The following is a 22,010-nucleotide window of genomic DNA, read 5'->3' as shown; positions in this document are numbered from 1 at the left end:
ACGGAGCTAAATAAAAAAATTAAAAAAAAACTGCGACTAGTATTGGCTAGTCTGATTCGGAATGCGCCTAGAACGAAACGTACCTCTAGTTCAGTACGAGACTGCCACCAAACCATACAAATGGCGAAAAATTTGAACACAAACTGGATATTCGCATTCGCGAATGTCGATATCAGATATTCGCATTCGCGAATGTCCAAAAACACACATTCGTTACATCACTAATACCTAGTTAAAGTATGATGTCACACTCCCTATTATGATATCATTGTGCCTAGTCCATTTAACTTTCGTCTTCCGGTCATTTCACTCGTGCCGATAGACTGACTCTGAATACCAATAAGTGAATGTAGGCTGGAACTTTCCAGCAGTCCCCGGCGGCGGCGACCCTCTTTTGTAAATGTGTAGGTAGTTACAGCACAGCTACTCGTATTGTGGGTTAATAACTCTTGTACCCACTTAACCACAGTAATAATTACGCGTCACACCTCTTGGCCTGAAAGCCTGAAATGCAAATAAGAAAAAAGCTCGCGGCACGTGAAACAAACGTCGTCATGGCGACCGGGCTATCGACCGAAGGTTTTTCCGAGGCTTTCGTCTGAAAACGCTCGCATTCGCGTGACGCACGCTGAAACCACCACGCTGAAAATGGCTTGAGATTGTCGGCTCGATAAAGGAACTTAATATGGTGGTTCGTCTGGTGGTATATGAATTGGGTCATTATGTTTGTTCAGTCGGCGTCTGACCGGTGAAGCGATGTGTGGTGGCCGCTGTAACTGTACCTGCAACAGATGAGCCGCGTGTGTGTGCCGGGAGCAGCCGCCGCCGCCGCCGCCGCGCGGTCGAGCGCGACCGACCCCATACGGAGCCGCTCTCCGCTGCACCGTAACTGTCGCGGACCATAGAAACGCATCCAGTGTGCAGTGCGAGGCATTAGAAAGTGTAATGTATATTGGTGTAGTGCAATGTTGTCAGTGAGCAAGCCGGCGTCGCTCGTCCAGCAAAAGAAGCAGCAGTGGGCGCGGGAGAGAGGTGGGTAGCGGCAGTCCGCGTGCGCCGGCGCAGCCAGCATGACTCGCTGCAATACGCGCTCATTACGATTGTTGCAATAATTGTGATTTCACGTGTCCATTCCACTGTGTCTCCCTGATATGTTACTGCACGCATATCGCACTAGGATTTGTCATTTTTAATTGGATTTCCAATTGCATGTAAGTATAGTGATTTATCGTACCTTCTCATCGCGAAATCTGGTTACTTAGGCATTTTTAATAACTTGCCTAGCGCATTTTAAATATAAATATGTCACGTAAGTAATAAGTACACTTAGGTACTTATAAACTTGGAAAGTTCCAAGAGTACCTACCCACATCCTTCATATTTGCATACATACTTACACGTGAATTTCCATTTCCACCCACTATAGTACCAGCCACCCTGGCTTGGAGTGTGTGCATTCAGCGGGGTAATTCTTGACTCGACCACCCTCTGTCATAATAACGCAATAAAAATACTGTTTTTGCAATGAATTTCAACACCATCTAGGTACTTAGACTTGAGAGACAAGATATTCTCTAGAATAGGGTGGCCAAAAAGTTGGTGCGATTCGGACTCACCCATGAAGGGTCCTTTTTCTCCCGTTACAAGATAAGTATGAAACTGTTCTTTTGTGCTATATGTAAATGTAGGTTAACCTACTGGTTCAAAAAGATTAGAATAAATAAGTGGTAGAAGCTTACTCCGGGCCCACGAAACGCTATAATTTCAGCATTATTTAATTTATTTATACCTACGCCTATCTATGTGTGTAGGCAAGTCATCTGGAGAGTCGGTGACAAACCCAAGACGCTCTCTAGTGTTTGTCACCGTGGTGAAAGGATAGCAAGCCTAAAGATAGCAAGTCACAATAGCGTCATGCTGACTGCGCCGGTCGTAAGTAGTTATACTCGTAAATTAAGAACTTAATGTGATACGTCACTCAGAAGTCAGGAGGCTCCTTTCGTACCTACACCCTCATCCTAAATAAGAGGGTAGGTAGGTACATATTCTATTATTAGAAGTGTACGGCATGTAAAAATAAGCATCTGAATGAAGAACAATATGAATTTGAATAGCAACTCGGAACTGGCCAAGGATTTTCAGTGAAAGATTTGATGACTTTGTCGAAGCAGCAACAATGGTCGCCGAACGTGATTTATTATTAAACGTTCTTGGTTGTGTTTTCGTCGGACAGTGAAAGAACTTTTAACATAGAGTCTTCAGTTTTATCGATTCAACAATTTGGGGCTGATATAACACTGGCGGCTTCCCATGGTGTTGTGTAGAAACATAAGTATGTATACTTGTGGGCTGAAGGGTCTGACGACCTTTGACCTTGTTTGCTGGCCGACCCCGCGCTGAAACATTCAGAGCACGGCGGCAGCCTAAACACAATGATTGACGTTGTCATACGAGGTAGGTACTTACTTACTTTAAAATAACTACTTTTGCAGTTCACTGTACAGTCAGTTGAAAAAGACGTTTTTAAACAGATCCATCTGGCTTATTAAAGGTACACCTAGCTACCTTTTTTAAACACCCTGTAAGTATCTATATCTTACTATATTTAATACTTAGGTACTACATCCGTAGGTCGTAGGTACTTACTTCTTTCATCTGCTCTCAAATAAACTATAAATGTACTTAAGTAATAAATGTGTTCTACTTTTGAATCTAAATTACCAACGAAAATCTAAAGATATGAATCCAATTACTGCTGTTGTTTCCTAATTGCGTAAAACAAAGGATACAGTACCTACGGTATCCATTTACTTTACCTAGTTATCATAGCATGAAATAACAAATAAAATATTTTTATTTCATACGTTGCTTTAATTACCTAGAGCAGTGATTTTCAACCTGTGGGTCGCGACCCCCTGGGGGGTCGCGAAGATTCTGTAGGGGGTCGCCAGATTTCGAAAAAACATATTACATACATACATATTGCTCACAAATATACCTACCTACATAATTTTATTTGGCTCATTATAATTTTAGAAGTGCGCCCAACATCATGAAATTTGGAGAAAATCACTGAATTTTGCAAAATTTTTACAATAAATATCAACGTCTAATATTGTTAAGAGCTGTCTAGACTGTTATCACGTCAGCAAATGCCTAATTTTGAAACAATAAAACATTTTAATAATATTATTTTTTCTTTTTATGAAATTTGCCAATTTTTTTAATTTTTCATGATAAATAAACATAAAAACAACTAATCAGGCTTTTTTTATTTAACGTTTTAACATTAATTTGTAATATTAAATACTATTATTAAAATGTAATCAAGGTTTGAATTTTCTATTTTTCAATTAGGGGGCACCTCAAAACATCAATACAAGTAATCAATATTTTGTATGCTAAAATTGCTAAACCAACTTAAAAAATGCAACTTTGTATTGCTATTACATCGGAAAACAATGTAAAAACAATTTATTCATACATTATTACTCCACCCAATACACATACATACATGATAAAAAAAACCGAAGGGTCAAGGGGGTCGCGGAATAATTTTTTTATAAGAGGGGGGTCGCATCATGAAAAAGGTTGAAAAACACTGACCTAGAGCAAGAGAGCGTGACTAGTTTATCAAAATCTTTATGTGTCGGCGCCGGCCTCAGAATGCATTTTACATAAAGCTGGTAGTACGTTGCTAAAGTATGAAGATAATGTACAAAAGAAGCATTTTAGTTATTTACAAATCGTCATTGTTGGAAGGTAATTACTAAAGGAAGGTCATCACATGTCACGATACTATAAACATTCAAAGAAAAAACATTTCAAATAGCTACGAGTGCATTTGTGTTTTTATCATTTCAACTCATGATTTGTGTTCTCAATTATAAACAACAGATCAAGATAAATTCCAACATTAATCCGTGCATTCGTTACGGAAATACATAATACATGTACCTACCTAGTTATAAGTATAAATAACTCTTAACTAGGTAGTAAGTAAAGTAGTAAGTACTTAAGAAGGTCTGTGTACTTAATTGGAGCAAGGTACGAAAATACATACATTAGTACTTACATACCTACTACCACCCTTTCGTAAAGTATTTTAACTACTTTACGAAAGGGTGGTAGGATAGGTACTTATATAATATAAGTATATGTATGAAAGTACCTATTTTTTTTTTGTACCAACTTAATTTGGCATCTATTACTTTAGTTTTAATTATCATAATGTATTCATATTATAGCATTGTTGAGACAGTTTAAGTATACTTAGAAATTAGAGAGCAGGAAGATTATTATCACTGCTGGCTACATAATATATTAGTTATATACTTACCAACGCAGACTACAGAACGAGTGGATAGATAAGTACCTACTTATTGCGTAACTCAATTTAATTCAGTGGATAATCTATGCTACGGATTATCCCGACCCGAAGACTTTAAAAAAAGATCGAAGCTTAAACCGATCGTACCGTCCCGTGCAAGGCTTCCCACATGTGGCCGGGGAGGCTCGTATGTGGCCGCACGGTTTCTTTGCATGTCTTAACGATGCCTTATCGACTAAACTTCAAAACCCTTTATGAAAAAAACTAAGGGGGCAATTTTCTTCGTTTTTTATGAGCCGAATAGATAGGAGCCTCCGCATTATGAATTTTCAGTAGACCCGAATGGAGGGTTCAAGGCGGAAGCGTGTTTTGATAGAGTTTAATAATTTCGTTTCGCTTTCAGAGGAGATGTCACACTTGTACCTGCCGTGGGGCGGCGAGCGGAGCGGGCGGCGGCTGCGGGCGCGGGACCAGTTCGCGAGTTCTCTGGAGCTGCACGAGCGCGAGCCCGCGCCGCGCCAGCGCAGCCCCAGCCTGCCGCCCATCCGCCACGACCACGACGACACCACACGGACCAAGGAGGTCCTCAACAGGAACCTCTCCACCTCCAAGCGGTTCTCCTTCTACGATGAGGACGGCGAGGGCGACACCTCGGGCTACGGCAGCGAGACTGTCAACCACCGGACCAAGAGCGGCGCGTTCCACGACCTCACAGCCAACCACAACCCTGTGCTGGCGTGGCACAACAATCCTGATGATAACAGGTAACCATCTTACCTTAACCTATAATAGCATCGACGGTTAGGTTATGTCGATAAAGATGCTGTAGAATAAGGAGTACCTAATTTTCCTTGACATTAGGCATCTGAATCGCGCGATAGCTAACTATGTACGGAATTGCACCATAACATTAACATGTACCTATACTACCTAAATGTTAAGGAACCGTCCCACCAGCGGCGACAGGTCGCCTGGCGGCGGCGGCGGCTGGGCGGCGCGCAGTCCTCGCGGAGGCACGGCGGAGGAGGGACGCCCGCGCTGGGGCGACCGCGGCGTGGCCACCGGCCGCCTCTGGGAGCCCACCGAGCCCAACGAACGACTGCCCCAGGTACCTACTTAACTAACAAGAGCAACCTATTGAAAAAGTCATAAGTAACTCCTTATTAACCTTTTGATTTCCACTTAAATTAGGTACTTCCACCAAAATTAACAGTGATAGGATTCAAGAAGGATTGATTGCACATTGCACCACAGGACATATCGATCATGTTTATATAAACCTGCATGTATTTTTCAGATGCCGAACCAAAAGAAGGGAACCCCTTCGTGGGTAGAACGCGGGTTGAACATGATAGACAATACCGCAGAAGTTTTGGTCATCGACCAAACCAGTTCAAACAGCTCAGGGTTTGACTGTGACCGTTCGTCTTGTCACGGTAGCGACGAAGGAAGGTATGCAAGCCAACCAACGTTATTTATTTAAGTATGAACTTTCTAACAAAACACTGGGACTACGTATTAACTATTATGCTACTAATATTGAACTATCCTTTTTCAGAACATTTCTTAGAGGACAAAACGTTCCCCTAGAACCAGAAATAAAAGCTCAACGAGAAAATAAGAGGATAAAAGCATTAGAATTGCAAACAGCAATTATGAACCAGCTAGAGGATAGAGAAAAACGACGCCAAGAAGAACGAGAGAGAAAACTGAAAGAGGAAAAACTAGAAGAATTACGCATACAAAGAGAGCAGGAGCAAGACCGACTACGATTAGAGCACGAGAAGCGAAGGAGCCAGGAGAAACAACTACTTGAACAAAGGAAACTGGAAACATTGAAAAAAGCCCTTGAAGACGCTGAGAGAAATGCTCGATTAGAGAAAGAAAAAAGATTCAGTCTACATAAAACAAATGTGAAAAATAATATTCAGAATGAAATTAATTTCAAATCAGAAGAACACACCATGCCTATAGAGGATGATAACATTTCAAGAACTACTGAAACCATAAGTCCTACTAAAACAAGCAGAACGTATGAGGTCCACTCTGCCAAAAGCCAAACTGTACAAAGTAATAAGGATTTTAACTCACATCATACTACAGAATGTAGTTCACCGAGGTCCCTTGGCACAGGCAACTTGAACCTATTCATTCATAGTGTTCCTCCGATATCAATCACCGACAGTCAAAATCAATTCAGCATTGTTCCCCTCGGCATTAATGGAGAAATCATGAATCAGCAGAATGGAATACAACTAGCAGTTCTAGTCCCACAAACAATAGGCAACAGCATGTGTAGCGTGTCTTTGAATTCATTGAACACATTTACCGAATCGATGGAGAGCGGGAAAGTATTAACTCCTAGCAAATATCGCGCAACAAGAAACAACAAGGATGCATTTACTCAAACAGATTCAGTATTATTTAATTATTCAGTTAGTGATAAAGCGAATTCCACTGATGATATTCAGAGAAATATTGACAAAGATTATTCCAAAATTGATGAAAATGCGCCACAAGAAACTCACAACACGTTGAAGAAAGATAGACGTTTCCGGTCAGAGGAGAGGTTCAAGAAAGATATCGAGAACAGACCTAAATGGGGAGTCAACAGGCCCGCAGCTCAATATAAGAAGCAAAGCGAGAAGGATCCATTCTACAGCCAAAAGAGGAAAATGCGAACTAAACACCGGACTCAGACGCGGCAATACACGTCCAGTGAGGACAGCCGGTCGCCGAGCCCGCCGCCCGCCCGCCCTGACGTCGCCACTGACACCAACAAACATCGCAACTCCTTGAGCCAGTCCTACTGGAGGAACAAAAGGTCTAACCAAGAGGAGCTCAAACAAAGTGACCCAGATGGACAGTCCGAATTAAATTGCTCCCTAACTATTAACGAAATTGTCACGGATACAAAAAAATCTCCAACTAACAGCAAAATGTCCCCAAATAAAAGACTGACGTTATCTCAGAAGTTTATCAACGATAAATATGGCAACAGAAAATTATGGGTCGAGGATAGCAATAAAACTCATACTCTAGACAGCGATAATAGAAAGAAAATGCTGGACCAAATAAACACGGCCAAAAGGGACTATTTCATGAGCCACAATGAGGACCAAGAAAACATTGTCATTAGGACGAAATTTTAAATCTCCAACTCCTATATATCTACATTATTTATTCTACCGTGTTCGGCACAGTAGCTAGTCGTGCAATACCAATCCAAAATTAGGTTAACGTTAGTTAGTTACGTTAAGTTTTATTGATCTAACGGTTACTAGGATATGCCAAAACTTTGCTGGATCAATGATACGTAGTTTAGTTGTAAAGTAGTCGTGTGTACTTATCGCTGCTGTGAATATGTCTAAAATAGACGACCTATTCGACAAGAAGAAAGATGAAGCCCCTATGCTGGATTTATCTAAAACTGTCATCAACACTGCCGAAGAATATCGTGCTGTTTTGGATAAAGTGCCCGATTTCAAAACGAGACCAGAAAAGGTAACTTCAACTATCAATTGAAACATTTGAATTTCGAAAGACTGCCCAATGTCTAACGGCCTTTATAAACCCATAGGTGAAAGCGGAAGACGTGAAGATCCGTGACTCTCTCGAAGATCAGAAGACCAAGACGCCGCGCAAGGAGGTCCGAGCCTACGAGAAGCTGGGCACGCGGGGGTACGAGGAGAAGCACTTCACGTTCATGGACCCCGTGCCGGCCGAGATGCGCGGCCTGCAGTTCCACGAGCTGTGCGCTGTGCCCATCGAGTGGCGGATGCTCACCTCCATACGACCCAAGTCCAAGCTCGACGAGGAGTATTTTAACAGGTCAGTGTGTTAAAATAGATACTTGTACCAAGCGAGGATAGGTATATTTGTAGTTTTGTACCCTGTGTAGAGGGATGTTGTAACTAAGTTCCTGGTGTGTTTGTGTTGTGCGTTTATGCGGCATGTTCGTGGTCTATGTTTGTACTGTCTCATAAGTCAGAAAACAATGGACATTAGTATTGTTGGAAAATTCGTGACTTTTAATTCCATTGATTTAACCAATGTAGTTCAGTCTATAGGGATTTCCCAGTCATATCGCTCATCATCATCAATAATCACTACTTAACCAATAATCATCCACTGCTGGACATAGGCCTCTCCCAAGGTGCGAAACACTAGGTCCTCGGCCGTCCTCTTTCAGCCAATACCAGCTACCCGCCTAAGGTCGTCGGTCCAGCCGGCAGGAGGGCGACCCACGCTGCGTTTGCCTGTGTGTGGTCTCCACTCGAAATCTCCACTCCAGAACATATCCCTGTAGCCAGTTACAAATTATAACAGCATTTTGTAACCCCTCACCTACTGTCCTTCCAGACTGATAGAGCTAGGCAAGTCGGAGCTGCGCACACGGGCTCGGGACCGGCGCGAGGTGGCCAAGAACAGCATGGTGCGGCGCAGCAAGAACCGCGCCGGGGTCGCCGAGACCCGCCTCGTGGCTTGTACAGAGTGCGGGGAGGACTACTGCGACGGTCAGTACCAGCTAGGGGTCTCAATTATTTTTATACGATGTTTGATTGATTTGTCCAGGCAGCTTTTAGTGTAGATGAGATGATCAATCTGGAGCTGTCATATAGATAATATACTCACTCAGAAGGTAGGTACATTCAGTACTCAATAGATATTTAACTTACCTGTGTCACAATCGCAGTAAATAGCTACATGTAGTAACGATTGTAACCTTACATAATGCGCTGTTATATAAAACTGACATATCTGAGCTGGTAGCCACATTTATGTACTTAGGTATACGGCCTTATAATGTACAGCTAGTTATAACGACAGCAGGAAGATTTGAAACGCATGCAGGTTGGATACATGTCGGTAATTGATAAAAGCTCACCATCACAACACAACAGCAGGATGTATTCATGTTTAGTAAACAGGTATCCAACCGCATCGACTGTAATGCCAATGATAGTAATGTATGGAATCCATGCTGCTGCACTGATATGCTCATTTATTACCATGGGGAACGGGAATGGTGTTCAACAGACCATACAGTCAGAGTTATTTAAGTATAAAAGTTTGCTGATACTTACATCATGCATGGTCACTGTAGCGGAATGTTGGGAGTCACTCCTTCGGAACCGTTTTAATCTGCAATAGGAATAAAGTATACATGTTAATTCTTTTCTTTATAGTGATATCAGCTAGATATATGGAATGACCTCTTGTGTAAGGTGGTTGGATGCTGAAGATTTTGAATGCGGAATGCTATATACATAGATCGCATCCAGTGGGGTGCTTTGGGAGAGGCCTACGTTCAGCAGTGGACTGTTACAGGCTGAAGAAGTATACCCAGAACATAAAATTATTAACGAAATTACTTATAGATATCGATATCCGTAGCGTCTTCCTTTTAGCTATCAAATAACACCGTCATCAAAGTAAGCTAAAATCCTCAACACTAACCTTTATTTCAGGTAAGATGTGCACAATAACCAACTACGACATGTTTGTCCGCGTGAAGCTAGAAGTGGAGCCCAAGGCGCGGGCGGCGGCGGCGGCGCCTAGCGGCCGGATGAGGAAGCTGCGGCGGCGCGCGCGCAAGAAGCCACGCAGCAAGAGCGCCGCGCCTGCGCAGACGGTGTCGGCTGGCAAGAGCGGCGCCAAGAGTGACTCGGAGTTGTAGTCACTCTGTAGAGGGTCACTCAGAAGGGCTAGCACGGGCGCATTTAAAACGTGACAAAAGCTCAACAAAAGCGAGCACGACGAAAAACTTTTGTCACGTCTTAATTGCGCCCAGTGCTAGCCTTTCAGATTTCGCAAACGTTATTTAATTGCTCAGCGCTTGTGGTCACAAAGCCCCAATGATAACGTTGGTCAGGACTTAATTTTCACTTTTATTAAAAGTCTATCGCCGCTTTATTTATAACTAATTAATGGAACGATTGAATGATGACAGTGATGGTAGGGGTATCAGGGGCAATTGCATCATTTTAAACTACCTTCTTTAAAGTAATTTTTCCATCTAAATCTTACCTATACCTACAACATTGAATTACATAGGTAACTAATTATTTATAGTCATACCTATTTGCAGTCTTGCCGTTTACAATAATATAAGGTTCAAAGTCAATGTCAGTGATTCTTCCCTACGCAGTATTTAGCTCTTTTTGTAAATTGTACTATTCGGTGAGTAGAGTAGTCACCATTATTATCAATAGTACCTACATTATATCGTTATTGCATAACAAATATCTGCACAGTTTAGGTACTCTTAAGATTTTCTAGTTTACATAAATATACTCAAACTAAAGATGTATACCAAAGTTTCATACATAACTAGTGATTTGGCGTCCTATGCACTAGCACTCTAAGAATCATTTATACATAACGTAGTAAATCTCTGTTTTATATGACTTTTGATAGAATTTATTGTATAAAAGTGAGTAAATAAATAATGTGAAACTTACATTAAGGATTTCAATCAAACAATGAATCAATATCACCCTTTATTGGTTTAAAAAAATATATTACACATTCATTCATAGAGCCTATACAACAATAACATCTGTGTCCACATATGTGTGTGTGTGTGTGTGTGTGTCGCACACACCGACAACCGGATTACTACTACACTATCATATCAGTATGAAGCGAAATTACATTACATCTAATGTATTGTAGAACGTAATCGTATCCAACCCATCATTGATAAAGAAATTACAAGTCTGAAAAAAGGGTCTCCACTGGGGTAGGCCCTAAAGTGTAGTAATAATAAAATATTTCTTAAATACATTTAGAGCAACAAAAACTAAGGGAAAGTAAAAAAGCTATTACTATTCCTGTAAACTTAGAATACAAACGTAACAAAATAGTTCGAAGTAGAACTTGAATAGATTTCGAAATTACAGCCGACATTAGTCAGTCAAGAGTTTAGTCTTTTGAACTGTTTGGTTGAATGACACAAAACAGTAGAAAATAAGATGTTACAAGTTTACAAGTAAAGATTTCAGATGCTGGTTGGATGCTGGCAGCAATTTCAAACAGAAGTTTAGGAAAATTATTGTCATTCATTGAAACAAAATACACCTAACTTATAATTATGGAGCAAAATAGATGCACTCAGGGAATTCTTCTAGTATTGGCGGCGTTTCATACACCAGGTACACTCTGATATTGGCAATCACAATAAATATTACATATTATGCGAAAATCTAATAATTTTAATATTTTTTTAGAAAAAATATTTCTATTTTCAATGTTTCTAGATAGTTGATAGTCAATTATATCAGTAAAATATGAATAAAATATTTACACGGGTAAGCACTTGATGGTAAGATCTATCTATTTATGAGTACATTACTATATTATAATTTAGAATAATGTTTTTATTATTAGTCACAATGTATGTAACTTAACTTTTTAGTAGAATATCCTACTATGATTCTCCATTATCATAATATAAATCGATAAAGTAGGTAGTATTACAAGTAATTAAGCTAATCGAAGTCCAGTTGCAACACTACCAATTTTTATCTTTACAAGTGATAATCATGTATGATCAATAACAGGATCCTCTAAATTATACTTAACTCTAGGTTATTAAAAGGAATCTGCAATAAAAGTAGTAAATAAATAGGTTAGTGTTATCGAACCGTAGAAGTTAAGAAGGTATTTTATAGTTTCGATAATTTACCTACGCACGCTAAAAGATTAAGGAGTTTTGCAGAAATAGTGGGACCGAAAACTGCTACATCGGCAATGCCAACATATTATGATCTGCAGGATGCAACTAATTTAAGAAACATTTATTGGTCCAATTTCACGTCTCACCATATTTTATTCGTGGCGACTGAGTAACTCCGACATAATAAATAGTTAGTACATTGAGATTGAGATAATAATTAGACTACAACATAAAGAGATATGGAATGAAAGGGTCTTCCCGCTTGACTAAAAGCACCATTTAACTTTGGGAAATTATGAGACTTATGTTTTTCATTACCTATTTCAGTCTCAAATGAGGACCACAAATATGAAACTTTGACTACATTAGTTAGAAATATATTGCTCCTCGCCTACACAAACAGATAAATCCGTTAAGCATATTGCAGATTCCCAAACGTCGCTAATCTCCCGATACTTACACACGATTATAATCACTCCTACAAAATGAAAACAAATATTATGCTTAATTGAAAACAATCATTAAATTATTATGAAAAAAAACAAGTCAACATGAGCTAAATTTAAAATAAAATATGCAACTAAAAACATGGACGAAACTTGACTGAATGTGTTTGAACAGTTACAATAATAAAACTTAATATAAATAATTATCACACCCTGTAAACTACCACTCTCCGTTTAAGCAACTGTAGATTTATAAGAGTGTTGAATTTGAAGAAATAATTGAAAATACAACCCCTTGTGTCGGCTCTGTGTCTGTGGCGTTGTTTTTAGAAGGCACAGAGTAGCGGGGGCGGTCGCGAGCGTCCGTTGCAGTAGCACATTGAGCTAGCGACTAGTGGCGCCCTCATCATACACTCACTGGTCTTTGCGCACCTTTTTCTTGCTCTTCTTAGGGGCCTTGGCGTCTGTCCACGAGTCTGGAACAAACCACAGGTATTAAATTGTATTTGTGACAAACACGGACCACTGCAGGTACACACACTTTGGCACTTGTGCTCAAAATCACTATTGTCTATAATGTTAGATTATTAAACATAAAATCATCTATTTTTAAGATTGTGTCATGTATTCACTATCATTTTAGTTTTGTGTTCTGTTAATTTAATGTTTTATATCAATATTTATCTTAGATTTACTGAGCTTCCGTTTTTGACTAAAATAATGTATCAGTCTGTCATGATTAAGTTGTATTTCCGCCTAAATTTAGTGATATCTGTTTTCGTACTTCCGTTAAAAATATATTTAATTTAGACCTATTCCATTTCCGTTTCCGTGCACACCATTTTATTGATTGCTGTTTTGACTCCTTCCTGTTGAATTTAACTTAATATTGTGAGTTCGGAAACGGATATGCATCAGGGTGGAGATCGATTCAAGCTAGAAGCAAGTCTTTAAATAGACATTGCTGGCTGTGAATCGGGCTCATTCCTACTTTATCCACCGAACCATTCGGATACATGTATTTGCTTGAGTGAATATATCTTGAAAAGGACAAATATAGTGTTGTTTTATTCAGCGTTGGACTGAGAAAGTTTTTATCAGAAGTGCGCATTATCTATTCCCACACGATGTCCCGCTCGAGATCAAGATCAAGGCGCCGAAGAACACGAAGAGACCGTGGTGACAGCCACGCCACCTCCAGGAGAAGCCGCTCGACGGAGAGAAATCGAAGCCCGAGACGAAAACGGGCAAGAAGATCACCATCAACGTGTCGTGACCGCTCAAGAACGACACAGCGATCTTACCGTGAGGATGATTCTAGACGAAGTGATGCCACGGTCCGGAGATCGAGACGACGTGACCGCTCACATGAAGGTACTGCCCGGAGATCCAAGTGTCGTGATCGTTCGCCCACCACTGTTTCCCGGAGTGTCATACTTCCTGGTGGTGTTAATCGTCATCAACGCGATGGGCGACAAGGAAAATCCAAGGATATACCAAGGACTACTCACAACCACGTGGAAGCACAGGAGGTTCCAAAATGTAACCAGCTACCATCTGCGACCGGACGAGAGGACAGTGGAGTGCTGGCAGCCAATAAACAGCAGTATGCAGAACCAGGGGCCGCTACCCATCGAGAGGATCCAGTGAGTGCCTTGCCGGGTAGCAGCAGCGACGGTGCGTTGGAGCAGAATAGCCAGACAGTGAGTGGATGCAATCGACAAGGTCAGTCAGACAATAATTTATTACTTTCAAAGACATCTATCAATATTGGTGAATTAGCACAACTACTCACATTGTTAAAACCCGATTCATCATCTAAAATTAACTCCAGCGATAATATGATACCTGATTTTGACCCATCAATAAAAAATCACAAAATGGATCTATGGCTAGCTAAAGTAAATGAATGTGCCCAAATTTATGGTTGGGGGGAAACACATATTATGCATTATGCACTGCCAAAATTAAAGGGGCATGCCAAAAAATGGTACCAGAGCCTTACGTAGCTGGCAAGATTGGCAAGTGCTATTGCTTAAATCTTTTCCATGTGAAAGCAACTATGGTTCGCTTTTATCAGAGATGTTAGAGAGAAGGTTGCGATATGGGGAAAGCTTAGATGATTACTTTTATGAAAAAATGACATTAATTAACGCTTGTGAAATAACCGGAAAACGAGCTGTTGACTGTTTAGTTCACGGGATTGACGACCGAACTATACGTTCTGGTGCAGTGTCGGGTCAATTTAAACAGCCAGAAGACCTATTAAAGTTTTTAAAGGATGTTTGCAAGGATCAAAAAGATTCGTTTAAAATGATAACTAGAAATAGAAAGCAGGGTTTGATATGCAACAAATGTAACGAAGTCGGTCATAGGGCAATTAACTGTCGATCAAATAACATACAGTCAGGTCAATTTGTGCCCTCTTCCACAAACACAAGTTGCTTTAACTGTGGGGAAAAGGGCCACAGAGTGCACCAGTGTACTAAGCCTATAATTAAATGCGACGAATGCAAACTATTTGGTCATAAAAGTAGCGAATGCACAAACAAAAACAAACAAAAGGTTTCGGATAAACAAGTTCTTTTAATAGATAGTTCGAAATCAAACGGTAAAAAATATTATAAGCAAGCTTTACTGAACAAAGGAATCCTTTGTTTTGAATTGAATGTTTTGTTGACTTAGGAAGCGATTGTACCTTAATAAGAGAAGAGCAAGTCAAGAAATTCAATTTACGAATTACACATGACGAAATCCCTATTTTACGTGGATTAGCTAACAGTAGCGTATAGCCATTAGGAAAAACTACTTTTACGTTGCAAATTGACTCAGTTGAAGCAGAAATTACAGCGTACATCGTCAAAGATTTCCAATTGCATACCCCACTTTTAGTTGGGCAGAACTTCACGGAACTGCCGCAAGTTATTATCGCAAAAACCAACGAAACATTCACATTATTTTCTCGGACAATTGATGCAGAAAAAGAACAAAATAAAGAAGACCTGTATGTTAACAAACTAAAACTTTATGTTGAGTCTGACTCGGAAATAACCGGATTAGGATTAGTAAAATGCTATTGCCCCGAGGTTAAAGATGCGGATGTTTACATCAGACCTAGCTATCGAAACGTGAACGGAATTGAATACTGCATTCAAGAAGGATTATACAACATCAACGATAATAAGTGCCAACTTTATGTAGTGAGTTTCTCGGAACTGCCCATCTACCTTCAAAAAGATTTGACTATTGCCCGCGGTTATCTCATAAATGCAGATAAAAGTCCACAAGAACCACCTTTACATTGCCTGACAGTTCAAAGTGACTTACCTCCACTTGAGCAGTCTGATATTCTCGTTAATCCTTCCCTGACCGAAGAACAAAAGAATAAAGTCTACAATTTAGTAGCTGAGTATCGCGACTGTTTTGCGCAGAATCTTTCTGAACTAGGGTGCACTAATATCGCCGAATTAGAAATAAAACTTACTGACGATACCCCGGTTGTTTATAGGCCCTATAGATTAAGTCATACTGAAAAAGAGGTAGTCAGAGGAATGGTGAAGGAACTCGTTGATAACAATATAGTTGAAGAATCAGAGTCTTCATATGCAAGCCCCGTACTTCTTGTGTCAAAAAAGACAGGCGGATATAGACTGTGTGTTGATTATCGTGCCTTGAACAGGAAGACTGTAAGGGATCAATTTCCGCTTCCCCGCATTGACGATCAAATTGATCTACTAAGTGGAAATGAATACTTTACAAGCCTAGATATGGCCAGTGGCTATTACCAAATCCCTGTGAAAGACAGTTGTAAACATCTTACAGCTTTCATAACACCGGATGGTTTGTTTCAATTTCGTAGAGCTCCATTTGGTCTAGCCAACTGCCCAGCTGTTTTTCAAAGAACAATCAATAAAATACTATCTACACCTCGTAAAAATGACACTGGAAAAATAAATTCGGAGAAGTGTGCAATAGCATACATGGATGATATACTGATACCAGGAAAAACATTTGAAGAGGCTCTTACTAAATTAAAAACGACATTCCAATTGATCAGGGAGTCTGGTTTAACCCTAAATGTTAAAAAATGCAGATTTTTTGAGACAAATATCAATTACCTTGGTTTTGAAATATCTGCCGATGGTATTAGACCAGGTAAAGCGAAAATAATGGCAGTAGAATCTTTTCCGGAACCTAAGTCAGTCCATGAGGTAAGGCAATTTATTGGCCTTGCAAGTTACTTTAGGAAATTCATTTATGGTTTTGCGACCATTGCTAAACCACTCACCGACTTGACCAAACAGAATGTTCACTGGAAATGGGAGAAAGAACAACAAGAAGCATTTTCCTCATTAAAGGAAAAGTTGGTTCAAAGACCCATTCTAAGTTTATACAATCCAAACCACATTTTGGAATTACATTGCGATGCTTCCAAATTAGGGATAGCGGGTATTCTCTTTCAAAAAGAACATGACAAAGCAGACTTAAAACCAGTTGCATATTTCAGTCGAAAGACCACAAGCGATGAGGAAATAATGCACGCCTATGAACTCGAGACTCTTGCGGTGATAGCGTCTCTAAGTCGGTTTAGGGTATATTTGCTAGGCAAACCTTTTGCAATCGTATCTGACTGTAGTGCGTTGGGCACCACATTCGTCAAGCGAGATCTAATACCTCGTATAGCGAGATGGTGGGTTGCCCTACAGGAATACGACTGCACTATAATACACAAACCAGGGTGTTCTATGCGGCATGTAGACGCCCTTAGTCGCAATCCGAGTGACCATTGCACTGACGGTTCTGATAAATATGATCACTTATCTCGTGTATTAAACATAACACAAGATGACTGGTTGTTGAGCCTGCAACTATCCGATCCCAAAATACAACACATACGTTCTGTGCTAGAGGACCCTCAATACAATGATATAAGCGACATAAAACAAAATTTTGTGATAAAAAACAATCGCGTTTATCGAAAAATTGGAGAAGAGCTCAAGTGGGTTGTACCAAAAAGTGCTAGGTGGCAAATATGCCAACGCAATCATGACGAGATCGGTCATTTTGCATTGGAGAAGACCTTAAATAAAATAAAGAAGGACTTTTGGTTTCCCAAAATGAAAAGATTCATCTCCAAATATGTAAAGTCATGCATACATTGTGCTTTCGCTAAAGAACCCGCTGGTTCGAAAGAAGGTTACTTGCACAATATTCCGAAGATAGATGTACCATTCCATACGGTGCATGTGGATCATCTAGGACCATTTGTTAAAGGAGCAACTGGTAATCAATATCTCTTGGTTATAGTGGACGGATTTACAAAATTTTGTATATTAAAGCCACTTCGAGATACTAAATCCAAACCGACCATTAGGACTCTGAAGGAAGTGTTCTCAACGTTTGGCCACCCTCACCGATTGATTTCAGATAGAGGTACTTGTTTTACGTCGGCAGAGTTCAAGCGATTTTGTACAGAATACGAGTTTAAACACATACTCAACGCTGTATCCGCACCGAGAGCAAATGGTCAGGTTGAGCGATACAACCGAACAATTTTAGATGGTCTTCGGTCGTATACAGATAAATCAGGCGAAAACAAATGGGACCAAAAATTAGGTGACATGCAATGGGGATTAAATAACACCCTAAACAAAGGAATAGGAAAAACACCTGCTGAAGCACTTTTCGGAAAAAGATTATTAGGAAAAGGAGAGGGGGTATTAGCTGATGCAGTAGTAGAAACAAGACAAAATTCTAAAGACATTGATCAAATTAGGGCCGAGATAGTTGAGCATATTGACAAGGATCAAATGGGACAAAAACAAAGATTCGACAAAAATAGAAAGAGTGCCAAAATTTACAAGGTAGGGGATCTGGTAAAAATTTTGAAAAATACTCCTTCAAATGATGGAAAAAGTAGAAAATTGTTGCCAAAATATACGGGTCCATTCAAAATAAGTAAAGTCCTAGAAAACGATCGTTACGAGGTGTCGACTATTCCTGGGTCAACAATAACTAAGGGTCGTTACAGTAATATTTGGTCTGTGGATCGTATTCAACCGTGGATTACGATTCCGGAAAGTGAAAGTTCAGATGATGAATCGAGTAACAATTGATAAAATTTATGTATGTAACCACTGATTTAGTTAGTTATGAATTACTTAGTCTGAAAGATGATTGATGTTAAATTGAATTGTTTGTAAATTATATGAGGATAATTTAAGATATAAATATAAATTAGAAGAGGCGATGAATAGTAATTAGTAAATAATTTTAAGATTAATTAACATGAGCTGACTGATTTTATATTGAATTGAACCGAGAAAGTTATTGAGAGATTCACTATATGATTGGATTAATGATTGCATCTGGAAGGTGGTAACGACTTCAGAATTCAAAACAATATTATAATTACGTTTTTGATTCTGTTGTGAGGGTCCCACTGCAGATCGGTTAAGAAAGTCTGGAAGGTGATTACGATCACCAAAGTGGCGGTGCCGCTTGGTGATGAGGGAATCACTGCAGATGATATTGGAGAATTGAGTTTAACTAATCTGGAAGATGGTAACGGTTGAGGAGTTAAAGATTTATAGTCGTTAACTCTTTGATGAGGGTGCCATTGCAGATAGTATGTACCTATTGTTGATTTGATTTTGTTTAAGTTTGAGGACAAACTTAGAGCCAGGATGGCCGATTGTTAGATTATTAAACATAAAATCATCTATTTTTAAGATTGTGTCATGTATTCACTATCATTTTAGTTTTGTGTTCTGTTAATTTAATGTTTTATATCAATATTTATCTTAGATTTACTGAGCTTCCGTTTTTGACTAAAATAATGTATCAGTCTGTCATGATTAAGTTGTATTTCCGCCTAAATTTAGTGATATCTGTTTTCGTACTTCCGTTAAAAATATATTTAATTTAGACCTATTCCATTTCCGTTTCCGTGCACACCATTTTATTGATTGCTGTTTTGACTCCTTCCTGTTGAATTTAACTTAATATTGTGAGTTCGGAAACGGATATGCATCAGGGTGGAGATCGATTCAAGCTAGAAGCAAGTCTTTAAATAGACATTGCTGGCTGTGAATCGGGCTCATTCCTACTTTATCCACCGAACCATTCGGATACATGTATTTGCTTGAGTGAATATATCTTGAAAAGGACAAATATAGTGTTGTTTTATTCAGCGTTGGACTGAGAAAGTTTTTAATAACAAGTACCTTATCTCCTGCGGATTTGTTATGTCCACACTACTCTTCCTGGTCGGTGCCAATTTTCAGCATATAATTACACTGCCCAAAATTGGTGGGTACCTAGCAATTTCAAAGATGATGTCAAAATAAATAGTTCAGAAGTATTACCTCCTAGTTCATCGAATACGGGCGCGTTAGTTGCTTCTTCCTGCTTCTCGGAAGAGTCAGAGTTGTCCTTCTCCGGAGAGGGTTCAGGTTTGGGGGCAGTCTTGGCGCCGACAGTCTGAAATAACAAATAATGTGGTACAGTTATGAAATTAAAGTTTAAAGCATTACAGATTGAAAGAAATATTCTGCTCCTTTTCTAGATATCAGACTCTATGTAGGGTCGAATAAAAGTTACAGGCAGGGTGCAAACAGTGACGCGTTCTAGTAACAAGCTTATAAGTGCAACATACTGGGTACATATAGGTCCGTGGATGTGTTGTGTGATGTGTGGGCCAGTTTATTTGTGTTTGTTGTAAGTAGGTAATCTGCTTTATTTTAAACGCAGCTATATTTCCTCCATAATTGTACATTTATAATGATTGATGATAGAGACACTAATTTATTTTATGCATTAATAATTTAATTATGTCAGTGAGCAATCACTCCTGACAATGTCTCAAGGTTAAGTTAATGATAAGGTTAATATTATGTTGCATTAATTATATTCTAAACATACATTAATTTGCTAATTATTCAACTTTAGTCTAAACAATTCCACCTGCCAGTGTACGATTTTCTATGTCCTTGGATACTATTAATTCAATATTATGTACTACTCAACATCAATAATCGCGTACAGATCAAGCAAAAGAATGGTTCAAATATGTATTATGACTATTTGATTAAATAGAAGCAGAAAGATGAAAGGAAGATTGAGAAGTTTCTTTCACAATCATTTTCATTGACCAAGCTTTTTTTAAATAAAAGACAGAAAATTAAGAAAAAATCTAGTTTTACCACAAAAACTAGGCTATATTTTATGTTTGTGAAATAGTTTACCTCCTTCTTCTTCTGTTTCTCCTTGTTTTCCTTCTTCTTGTTGCTGCGCAGATCCTTCACGTCGGTGAGCTCCTCCACGGCAGCCTCCTCATCCTCCGCGGCATTCAGCCCACTGAGCACTGCCTGCTCACGACGCTCTGCCTGAAAAATTTATTTTAGAATTACTGATGAGAAAATAATAATAATATGATAAAAAAATATTAAAACTATGACTTAAATTTAGTACAAGATAGATTCTCTCCACATCAAGCTGACTTCAATAGTAAATGATAAATTTAAAATATTATTATAGTAAAAATACCCACCTCCTTCAAGATACGTTGCACTTCCTCAATCTGTGCCTGCAGGGCTCGGTCAGCCTCCTCGTCCACAACGGGGCCAGACACACTGATGATCTTCACTTTCTCCTCCACGGGAGCGGGCCGGGCTTCCTCCACCTCTACTTCCTTTCTTCCTTCCTTCTTGCCTTTCAGGGTCTTCTTCACTGGGCTGTCTTTCTCCTTCTTTTCCTCAGGAGTCCTCACAACCTTTTCCTTCTTCTTCTCACTCTTTTTAGGCACCTCCTGCCACAGACCCTCATCAAAGTCAGCGGGTTTCTCCGCTTCACCCACATTCTTGGCCTTCTTTCCCTTCTTGGGCTCAACGGTCTCCTTCTTCACGACCTTGGGCTCCACTGGCTTGGGCTTCTCGGCTTCCTTCACTTTCTCTTCTTTCTTCTCCTTGGCTGGGGACTTCTTGCTTTCGGACTTGGCCTTACCTTCCTCGTTCGCAGTGCGGTTGGGAGAAGACTTCTAAAAATAATATAAATCACATGTAACTAGGATAAACAGTATTTACAAACAACACGTGAACAGCCGCGGCATGTCCCGGTTAAACTATAAGCATATGCTTACAGGTTAAAAATAAAATGAGCTCCATCAGCTGAGCCGACCGTGAAGCTTTGGTTTGTTTTCGCTCACCTTGTCCTTAGTTTTCCTTTTTTTGTTGGCCGATTTACGATCGTCCACTATTATCGGTAGTTTATCAAACTGTGGCTGCTCAGCGGAGTGGAATCCGAAGACGAACACTAGAGCTGCACATATCAGCACAACAACCACAGCTGCTACAGGATACAAGACCTGCGAGGCCGTTGCGGTTCTTAATAATTCCATATTTTAATCGGAATGATATCAGATGTAATAGTTCACATAAAAAGGCAACGTTAAGTAATGATAATGTTGTACAATTTAATTTCCCCGTGATAAAACCAGACACGGAGACATGATGACGCGGCTGTGACGTGCCAAAAATTGCGAGATTTTTTATGT

General features: G+C 39.7%; 3 protein-coding genes across 4 annotated transcripts; 2 read left to right on the top strand and 1 right to left on the bottom strand.

Moving 5' to 3' along the window:
• The first annotated feature begins 230 nt into the window (after window positions 1-230).
• LOC105392093 (histone-lysine N-methyltransferase, H3 lysine-79 specific) lies at window positions 231-7,487 on the top strand. Of its 2 annotated transcripts, none has more exons than XM_011563686.3 (5): window positions 231-1,032; window positions 4,734-5,094; window positions 5,273-5,438; window positions 5,628-5,782; window positions 5,889-7,487. In XM_011563686.3, the coding sequence occupies exons 1-5, from the start codon at window positions 966-968 to the stop codon at window positions 7,480-7,482; spliced, it is 2,343 nt and encodes a 780-aa protein (XP_011561988.3). In that variant the 5' UTR covers window positions 231-965; the 3' UTR covers window positions 7,483-7,487. The 2 variants fall into 2 exon arrangements, with proteins under 2 accessions (XP_011561988.3, XP_037970715.2); XM_038114787.2 differs by lacking the exon at window positions 231-1,032 and adding an exon at window positions 1,075-1,211.
• A 182-nt stretch (window positions 7,488-7,669) lies between these two features.
• Window positions 7,670-10,793, top strand: LOC105392081. The gene is made up of 4 exons (XM_038114790.2): window positions 7,670-7,834; window positions 7,911-8,161; window positions 8,693-8,847; window positions 9,802-10,793. Exons 1-4 carry the CDS (start codon window positions 7,694-7,696, stop codon window positions 10,008-10,010), a joined length of 756 nt encoding a protein of 251 aa, XP_037970718.1. The 5' UTR covers window positions 7,670-7,693; the 3' UTR covers window positions 10,011-10,793.
• A 27-nt stretch (window positions 10,794-10,820) lies between these two features.
• On the bottom strand, window positions 10,821-21,987 carry LOC105392080 (caldesmon). Its single transcript, XM_011563672.3, has 5 exons — window positions 21,663-21,987; window positions 21,009-21,494; window positions 20,704-20,844; window positions 19,825-19,939; window positions 10,821-12,933 (listed from the first exon to the last, which is right to left on the bottom strand). Exons 1-5 carry the CDS (start codon window positions 21,852-21,854, stop codon window positions 12,872-12,874), a joined length of 996 nt encoding a protein of 331 aa, XP_011561974.3. The 5' UTR covers window positions 21,855-21,987; the 3' UTR covers window positions 10,821-12,871.
• Window positions 21,988-22,010: the final 23 nt, after the last annotated feature.

This window comes from Plutella xylostella, chromosome 29, assembly GCF_932276165.1.
Source record: "Plutella xylostella chromosome 29, ilPluXylo3.1, whole genome shotgun sequence".
NCBI lineage: Eukaryota > Metazoa > Arthropoda > Insecta > Lepidoptera > Plutellidae > Plutella > Plutella xylostella.
This window is presented reverse-complemented; position numbering and strand designations above follow the sequence as displayed.

Coding starts and splice junctions, on each gene's coding strand:
- LOC105392081 (XM_038114790.2), top strand. CDS start 7,694: ATGTCTAAAATAGACGACCTATTCGACAAGAAGAAAGATGAAGCCCCT. Junction 7,835..7,910: donor TCAAAACGAGACCAGAAAAG/GTAACTTCAACT, acceptor ATAAACCCATAG/GTGAAAGCGGAAGACGTGAA. Junction 8,162..8,692: donor GACGAGGAGTATTTTAACAG/GTCAGTGTGTTA, acceptor CTGTCCTTCCAG/ACTGATAGAGCTAGGCAAGT.
- LOC105392093 (XM_011563686.3), top strand. CDS start 966: ATGTTGTCAGTGAGCAAGCCGGCGTCGCTCGTCCAGCAAAAGAAGCAG. Junction 5,439..5,627: donor CCAACGAACGACTGCCCCAG/GTACCTACTTAA, acceptor TGTATTTTTCAG/ATGCCGAACCAAAAGAAGGG. Junction 5,783..5,888: donor CACGGTAGCGACGAAGGAAG/GTATGCAAGCCA, acceptor ATCCTTTTTCAG/AACATTTCTTAGAGGACAAA.
- LOC105392080 (XM_011563672.3), bottom strand. CDS start 21,854: ATGGAATTATTAAGAACCGCAACGGCCTCGCAGGTCTTGTATCCTGTA. Junction 21,495..21,662: donor AAAGGAAAACTAAGGACAAG/GTGAGCGAAAAC, acceptor TATTATTTTTAG/AAGTCTTCTCCCAACCGCAC. Junction 20,845..21,008: donor TGCAACGTATCTTGAAGGAG/GTGGGTATTTTT, acceptor TAAATTTTTCAG/GCAGAGCGTCGTGAGCAGGC.